Here is a 9,539-nt window from a genome sequence, read left to right on the forward strand (position 1 = left end):
TGCAATCCATGTTACCGCTCATTACTCCGAGTCTTCACCCAAGCCTGACACAGTGTAGTTCAGGCTTTTGAGCTTTCCAGTTGTTTCTCGCCTGCCTATATTTTGCTTCACTCGATGTGTCCTGGCCAGACTTTTTACCCAACTGCATCAGAGCCTCTGTCTAATGTTTAATGACTCACGTTGGCCCTGTTACTCCACTTCCTCCTCCTTAACAGGTCTTTTTAATTTCACAGAATGACAGAACTTTAACATTACAGAAGGAGGCCATTCGGACCATCGTGTCTGCACCGGCTTCCCAAATGAGCATTATGACCCAGTGCTATTACCTTGTCTTTTCCCCGCACGCCTGCACATTGTTTCTATTCAAATTACCATCTAACGCCCTCTTAAATGTCTCCATTGCACCAGAATTCCAGGCAGTACATTCCAAACAAGAGTCACTTGTGGGGTGAAAAAGTTTTTTCTCACGTCACATTTGCAATTTCTGTGATTCTGGTTCTGTGATTCTGTGATATCCGTTTATAAACGTACAAGTAGACTTTATATTCGTGGTGATGCTGCCCGTGTCAGTTTGCAGAGCTAAGACTAATCTTTGTTACTACTTATTCAGATTTGTAGAGTTTAGCTTCCAGCAATATCGCTGCAGGGCAGCTGGCGCACCGCTTATGGGGCCTCACGAACGAAACTACTGGGGATGTGTGGGGCGGGATGTGGGGGAAATATGTCTCCGCGTAAAATCGAACCCTTCAGCTCAGATCCGAACACTAAGCTGTACAAAGCTGATCTGTGTCCTGGTAATTCTGCACTTGGATCGCCCTCTCAACTGCTGTCTTTGCATTCCTATTACTAACCTCATGTCTAACAGACGGTTCCAAGTCTTTTGGTTCCAGATCTATTGAATCTGACTTTTTAAAAACATCATTTCAATGAGATCATTCATGTGCTTTGCATTATCACTAAACTAGTTTCTTTCGGAGTGACATTAAAATTTACAATAATGCATTCATAATGCATTCTGTTCATGTCGAGTTAGTGGTTGTGTATGTACATCTAAAACTCCAAAGAGTGATGGTTCTATCAACCTTGTGTACATAACATTTATTCTACTGTTCCTTTTCGTATGCCTCTTCTCAATGGAATAATAATGAAATCAAAATACGCTGCACAATATGGGTCCTTCATCTGATCAGGAATTAGGAATTTTAACTTGGCAGCGTGAATGCTGGGACGACCATTCAGCACTTGAATTGGAAAATACGGCAAGAAAATGGTATAAACCGGGGTTGGGATAATTTGGGAACCTCTTCGAAACAACCGGCACCAACTGGAAGGAGCGAATACATTTCTTTTGTGCGGAAAAATCTACGATTAGTGCGTTCTTTTTTCATTTCGGGTTACGTAATCATTTTACTTGGTTCTGACTAAGATTTATATTTTCCAACGAACATGCTACCATATTTGGCCCGAATATAGTTTCTCACCGAGATCACACAGCACAAGCGCGAATGAACAATGGAATCGCAAGCGCAGTGTATTTCAATCAATTTACAGACCTCATTTAGCCAATGAAGCATTTAAGAAGATAGATTATTACCAAATGATCAAACATTCATTTTGTAAAATGGTTATTTCGCCCAAGTGTTAGACGGCCTTATGTAAATTTGCAAAAGGTTAGGACTCGCGATTTGGACGTTTTAAACTGGTCATAAGTTCGAAGATAAGCAAGAAAAGAATAGCACCAGCTGAGATAATGAAAGAATATTTTTTATTGTACTGCAATGGCACGGGGAGGGTGAGATGATCCCAGAGTCAGCACACCCTCGCGATACACTCAATGGAATCAAACAAACAATATGGGAATTTTTGTTATAATTTCAAATAGCGCGATTAAAATAAAAAAATCCAGCTTTTAAGTTCGAATTTCTCACTATCGATTTTTACTATTGATATCATAGAGTATTACCCAGGATTGTTGCATCAGATACAATTGGACTTCTCTATACTTTTTTTTAGCGGGTTTGCTAGAGCCTCGTGTTTAACCAGACAGGAGTAAAGCTCGTGTGTGTTCCAGTCTGAGGCTGACAGAGTCAGATAACTGCTCACACTGAAAGTGTTGTCCGTCTCCTGCTGGATCCGACTGGTCTCAACCCCATTGCCTCTGACACTGCCATCTACAGTCCATTCAATCTCCACAGCTCCCGGCTTAAAACCGCTCACCAAACACACCAGGGTCGCTTTATCCTTTTCTTTGATTTGATCCGATGAAGGCGGAAGGAGGGAGACCGAGGGCGCCCGCGGCTCTAGAAAGAAAAGTGGAAACAACGTGTGACGATCTAGTGCAAATTAGATACAAACAGTCGAAATTCAACGATTTACATTTTCAATGTTTTTTTTCTATCTAACTGTACAAGTTGTGTGTTGTAGAATGAAAGCTTTAGGTTCTTTAAATAATTACATTGAGTCAGCGATACAGTAAACTATGTAACGACCTGAACAATATCCGAAGGCACCGCGCATTTCGAAAAAGGGGGTCTGACAGATTTTAATTCTTAATTAGATTAAGTCCTGGGGATCACGATTTTGCTTTTCTCCGATTCTCCTTTCATGTTCAGTGCAAACTAATTGCGAGCATTGCAATGTAAATTCAATAACGCTCAGCGGCGACAACCTTTGTTGGATTATTGCATACAATTTGCAGTAGAGAAACAGGCTGTTCTCTCAACTGGTCTATGCCCATACTACTGCTCCAGCGGAGTCTCCTCTCACCCTACTTCATCTAATTCTATCCGCAAAGACCACTATCCATTTGTCCCTCGTGTATCCAATTTCCCCCTAAAGACACTGGCGCTGATCTCCCCAATTACTCCATGTGGTGGCAAACTACACATTGTAAGCACTCTGTGTAAAGAGCTTTCTCTCCGATTATTAACTGGGTTTATTAATGGCCATGTAAATATTTATAAACTGAGCACTTGGACGAGCACGAAAGTTGACATATCTTTTCTATATCTATGCTATCAAACACTTCCGGAATTTCACAGTGTGTAATCGGCCATTCCTCAGCTCTCTCTTTTGCAGAGTAAAATGCCCCCGTCCGTTTAATCTTTCAGAGCACCAGTCTGGCTAGTTTGTTTTTCAGTCGCTTATGAGTTGAGTGCTGGAACCACTGTTGCACCCGGGAAAAGACAAGCTCGAGACACTGTTTGATCAAAACGCTCCCAGTTAGTTCAGATTTTAGCTGCCCAGTCACACGAAAGCTCAGCTATTTCTACTCGTATATATTACCTTAAAGGAATAATGAGCAGCATCACATAGCATCAAATCAGGTCACACACTTAGCACCTTGAAGCGCGGTGATCGTAAACAAAGCAAGAAGCTAGAAATGCCAATCCGTGTCTTTTCAGGCAATGGTTGAGGCTGGAGTCGGGGGGAACTGTGGCATTACGGACTGCGACTTGGGTGGGGATGGAGACCGACTGCGACTTTTTGCTGTTCCTCGAATAGCGCCAAGAGATTGTGAACACTCGCTTGAATCTGGGATACCAATTTATGGCCTCATCAAAGGAAGGCACTTATGACAATGCTGCACTCCCTCAGTATCACTGTTTCCTTTGTTGGGGGAATCCAGGCAAGGAGGCAAGGTCTTAAAAAATGGATCGAGACAATGAAGGAGTGAAATCAGGAAGCAGGTTATCACAAACAGGGTGGTACAAATCTGAAACTGCCTGCCCCAGTACCGTTGTGGAAGTTTGGTAAATTGAAATTTTGAGGACTCAGGTCAATAGATTTTTTCGAGGGAAAAATTAGGAAGGTTAAAGGGAGCGAAGGGAGTGGAGCCGAGAGTTAATCCAACAGAATGGTGGAACCGGCTGAAGGTGCTCCTGTTCCTGTTCCAGTGTAACTCCTGGGAAGGAGATTACATCGAATATGTTCTGATACAAAGGTAAGGAAGTTATTAACTGACATAAGCCAACCGCCAGGTGAGTAGAAAGTTTGAAGTTGTAATCTCTTGCTCTGATCCAGACCATATGGCAGAGGAACTCCAGCCCTGCACCCTCACGTACACCAATCTTCTTATGAAACAGAAAAGTGAATAACATGTCCCCAACTGCAGGAAATATTTCCCAGAACTCGTGACGGCGATCAACCAAGGTCCCGTAGATCACAATTACTCACGGCGATTTATTTGATCGAATCGAGCTAAACTCACCTGACAATATTTTCTAGTTTCTTTAAAACCATTGAATCACACTAAGCATCCATAAATTCTCTCTAAAGACAACAAACCACTACTTCTATTTTATCTCTGACAATCTCAACACACCGTCTCCAAAAAAGAACATCAACTTCATAAGATGTGCAATTTAACTTAAAAGTTCCAAGCGAATCAAGATGCATTGTTGTTAGTCGTTACTTACTAATGAAGTTATGAAAAATGACTAACAAGAAACGCAAAGTTGAAAAAGTCGCACTATCTGAACTATTTCCGCGGAATATATGTATTATAATTAAACTGCGCATGTCCAGTTCCACCCCGGATCCCCATAAACAAATATTCCGAAGATTTTAGAACGCCTATTTTAGTGTAACATTTTCTGCAGCATTTGGCAAAATAGAAACGCATTTCCTTCTAAACACCAAGAGATAATGCATGCATTATCAGCTTTTATTCAAAGCATTTCTCTGCTACTGGATGAAGTCACAATTTCAGAACTCGGAATTCAAGAATTTCAGATGTACACGGTGAAAATTGCACTTACCGCCTACACTCAGTTTTGTTCCTTTCCCGAAAGTGAATCCACCAGCACTGCTATCCCAGGCGCTGCAATAATAATCAGCGACATCCGCGGCCTGTACATTGGAGATGGTTAATCGCATAACGTTCCTCGACGTGTCCCTGGATCCAGTGAACCGTTCAGCAATTCCTGAACCTCTGCTGGAATCATAGTCGTTCCAAACATATACAGGGGCATTGCCGCGTTTCTGCCAGTACCAACTCGTGTAGTAGCTGCCCATGCTGCCTCCGGACATGGTGCAAGTGACTGCGACGGTATTTCCCAGTGAAGTTGAGATGCTCGCTGGCTGAGTTAGTACAGGACCAGCGTTGGTACCTGGTGAAATAACACGTTATTGTTTAGCGACCCTTCTATAAACAGTGGGGAATGAGTATAATTCAGATCCAACCAGCTCAACGACTGCGCCCGATCAGCTGAACACAAAGAATTTTGAAAAAAGATCACAGCCTCACACTTACATTGCAAACAAAGCACCAGGGCGGCGAGAACGCGAAGCCACTCACACATTTTGTAGATTATTATCAAGATCAGAACAAAATGTTACCCTTCTCGAACCTAATAGTTCGGCAGCTTCCAAAGCTCTTTTTAAGAACATTTACAACACCGGATATCATGTCGCAACTATCATGTATGCAAATTTGTATCACGTCGCGGCTGTTTATTGGATCCTCGGAATTCTTCTGATTGACGTTTGTAAAAGTGAATCTTAGGCATTTTTAATACCAGATTAATTCATGACATGCTGACGCTGTTGCGGACAAATTACGTTGTCCAGCTTACCATGGCGACACTGACTGAGCTCACATGTAATTCCATTAGTTGATTTTTAACAGAAATATGAGGCTATTTAAAATATATTACATTGATGACCAATTAAAATTCGTGCAAACCTGAAATAGAAAACTATACATTACCATTTCACCGAATGGGCTTCCAAAGAATTGAACATTATTCAATTGAAAGAAAGATCAGGCTACAGTGTTAAGTAGGCTGCGAGAAGGCTGTTGCATGTCGCGTGTTTCCTTATTGAAGTCTGTGATTTCGATTCCCTTTCATTTTTATGATTCCTTACCCCCTAAGGCGTAATTGATTTTTGAAATCAACCGGGTAAATAGCACAATCCTTGATGACATTGTTCTCACGAATAGCGTTTTATTTCATGTTTGAATGAAGAGCGCATTTTGACGAGAGCCAATGACATCAGTTTCAATGTAGTACTGGGGCTGGGGGCGGGATAACAGATTATTCATTATAGAGGCCTTGGTTCCGCGACCCGCGCTGCTCACAAGCTGCCGTCTCGGACCGAGATGATGGAGACTTTAGAGGAGCATTGAGGATTGACTTGTATCATTGCACAAAGGGCGTGAAATCTGTGAACCAACAAGTTTCGTTCACTTTGGGCACGAAGAAGGATATTGAAGTGAGTCGCTGCTACTTAGAGCAGTTGGCATTAGGACATTCCATTCTATTCTGCTGTTTCTGCTGCGAGGGAAACATAACAAGAAGATCTCCAATTGAGGGCGACATTATCATTGTTCAATCATTAAATAATATCATCAGTGAACTCCACAAATCGTTCCAGGTAACATTTCTTAAACCAGCGACGGGTGTTAATTGTTATATTTCGTCACTTTCTCGCTGTAGAGGGGGAGCTTCCAAATGTTTGACACTCAGGACAGCTGGTCCAATGGAAATTCGGCATCCTTTCACTTACCTACTCTGTCCAAGCACACAAGCCCCACCCACGGCCCTAAAGCAGTTATCGCACCCCTGCCTCACATACATACACCACACCGCACAAACTCTCGCCATACACACATAAAGAAATCCCAACCCCCAGCCAACACAGCCCCCTCCACAAAAACCCTCTCCCACACATACCTACTCACAGACAAACTCCTCTGCATATTACCCTGCCACCGCTCCTCCCCGCACCCTCCGACGCATTCTCCCCAACGCACAACAGCCCCACACAAATTCGCCTCTCACACACCATCACTCCCATGTACACTTCACACAAACTATAGTGCTCGCACACACATTTCAGGTTTGCGCGCAACCAGGCAAACTTCATCCCCACCACACACTAAGCCACACATGCACACTCCCACGCATAAGCATGAAAGCTGCCCCATGCATACACACCCCAACGCACCACCCCTCCACACTCTGTCGCCCAACGGACATCAATCCCCTCCCCCCTCCCCCTCTGCCCCTCCACCAGGAACTCTCCCCACCACCCCCAATCCAATCACACACACCACCTTCCATGCACACCACCACGCACACCACCATGCACATACACTTCCCCTTCACACACACCAAACAGACACACACACAAACACGTATAATCCGTCATCACTCGTATCCTAACAAGAAGCCACGGAAAAACAGACAGAAAAACAGAATATTCACACAACACCAAATTAATTTACCCGCACCTCAAACACTGACAATATGCCAACCTCCCAAGACGTGCCTGCATACATATTTTTTGTCTTGTCCTGTTATCCTACTCTTTTATCTTGTATAACTCATCAAAGCATTCAATAAACGAACACATTTTAAGGAGCAGTAGCCCGATCGTGCAGATATTCTGGCAAGTTGAAATGGGCACTTGCTCGCGTTCTTAAGCAAAATTAACCTGTTTCCAATGTGTAATGAGGCATGAAAGACAATGTACTGAGGCCACGAGAGTCATTGTGGAGAATGTTATCAGGATGTCTCAAGTGGAGTCGATTACTCCCTAAATGGGCTACAGGGTAAATTTGCTATGTTGAATGTGGAAAATGATTCAGGATAGTGAAGGTTAAAGCAATGGTATCCTCGGGTGCACAGAGGCACAACAAAGAGTCTGCGAACAATCTCTTAGCTTGGAGTTCATAATGGCAACATGAAAGTTGCCATCTATTTAGTGGTATAGTCCAATTAATGTTCAATGTCCCATATGGATACGAGGCATCTGGATGAAAAGATTCGGACACTTTTTCGAACTATCTGCATTCTGTAGTATGCAGAATATTACTGACCTCAAGCACGTGGTCATATAGGCCTCTAACCCCAGTATCAACACTTTCAGAAACAGAAATGGTGACCACAAGTACAGAATCTAGAAAGTCATTTCCACAATTTTGCACGGCTTTATGTGGGGATCCAGGATTGTCAGAGGTGTATTAAAAGGGGAAATTAGGTAAGAATATGAATGAGAAGGAAATAAGGGAATGAGCAGATAGTGTTCCATGAAGTAGGGATGGGACGTTCATGTGCAACATTATCTCGACTTTCCCACCTGCTCCCATAACTATTGACTCCCTTGTTGACCTATAAACGGTCAAACTCAACCTTGAATGTAATCAATAACCCAGCCTCCCCCGTTCTACTGTGCACAGAATGCCAACATGAACGATATTCTGAGAGAATAAATTCTCCTCACCTCTGTCTTAAATTGGAGACTCCTTATTTTAAAATGTGTCTCCTAGTTCTAAACTCTCCACGAAGGGAAAACCTAGCAACATCCACCCTGTCAATCCCCCTCTGAATCTTATATGCTTTAATGTGATCATTCCCCCATTCTTCTAAACATCCAAAGAGTATAGGCCCAGTCTGCTCAACCTTTCCTCAGAAGTTCACCTCTTTATCGCAGAAATCAGCCTCGTGAACGTTCACCGAATTGCCTCCAGTACAGGTATATATCTATTTAATTAAGGAGACCAAAACTGTACACAATATTCTAAGATTGCGTTTACCAATGTTCTGTACAGTTGTAACAAGACTTCTCTACCTTTATACTACAATAAAGGGGCCATTGGGAATGTGAGTTGTGAGGAGAATGCAAAATGTCTTCAAGGCGAAGCAGGCAAGCTAAGAGAGTTAGCAAGAACATGGCAAATGGAAAATCATTTGGGACATGTGAAGTTAGCCACTTTGGTAGGAAAAACAGAAAGGCAGAATGTTTCTCAAATGGTGAGAGATTGGGAAGCGTTGATGTCCAAAGGGTCCCGGATGTCCCTGTTCATAAGTCATTGCAAGCTAACATGCAGATGCAGCAATCAATTGGGAAGGCAAATGGTCTGTTGACTTTTATGGCTAAAGGATTTGGGTACAGGAGAAAAGAAGCCTTGTTGAGCTGACACCTGGAATATTGCGTACAGTTTTGGACTCCTTACCTAAGGAAGAACATACTTGCCAGATAGAGAGTGCAACAGAAGTTCACCAGACTGATCGCAAAGATGGCGGGATTGTTCTATGAAGAGTGATTGAGGAGCGTGGGCCTGTATTCTCCAGAGTTTAGAAGAATGAGAGGTGATCTCATTGAAGCATACAAAATTCTCACTGGGTTCCACGGGGTGGATGCAGGATGGATGATTCCCCTGGCTAGTGGATCTAAAAGCAGTGGACTTCCGCCTCCGCTTGCCGCTTGGATCATGCGATCCCGCCGAAAGTCAAAAGGTTATTGGCTGTGCCACCAAATCGCCCACGGTAGGTCCCGCCAGTACGGGACCGGAAAATCCCGGCCACAATATCAGAAAAACAGGCCGGCCATTTAGCAGTGAGATCAGAAAGGACGTCTTCACTCAGAAAATGGTGAATATTTGAAACTCTCTAATCTAGAGGCTGCGTAGACTCAGTCATTCAGTATGTTCAGGTCAGAGATCAGAGTTTTTTGTTTAATATTAAAGATAACAAGCGATATGGAGATAGTGCAGGAACATGGCGCTGACATTGATCAGCCATGATCTAGTT

The 9,539-nt window shown here is 43.1% G+C and overlaps 1 protein-coding gene across 1 annotated transcript; it reads right to left on the reverse strand.

Moving 5' to 3' along the window:
- Window positions 1–1,774: 1,774 nt before the first annotated feature.
- Window positions 1,775–5,360, reverse strand: LOC121286245 (immunoglobulin lambda-1 light chain-like). Its single transcript, XM_041203273.1, has 3 exons — window positions 5,255–5,360; window positions 4,761–5,111; window positions 1,775–2,300 (listed from the first exon to the last, which is right to left on the reverse strand). The coding sequence occupies exons 1-3, from the start codon at window positions 5,301–5,303 to the stop codon at window positions 1,978–1,980; spliced, it is 723 nt and encodes a 240-aa protein (XP_041059207.1). The 5' UTR covers window positions 5,304–5,360; the 3' UTR covers window positions 1,775–1,977.
- Window positions 5,361–9,539: the final 4,179 nt, after the last annotated feature.

Source organism: Carcharodon carcharias, chromosome 13 (genome assembly GCF_017639515.1).
Source record: "Carcharodon carcharias isolate sCarCar2 chromosome 13, sCarCar2.pri, whole genome shotgun sequence".
NCBI classification, from domain to species: Eukaryota; Metazoa; Chordata; class Chondrichthyes; order Lamniformes; family Lamnidae; genus Carcharodon; species Carcharodon carcharias.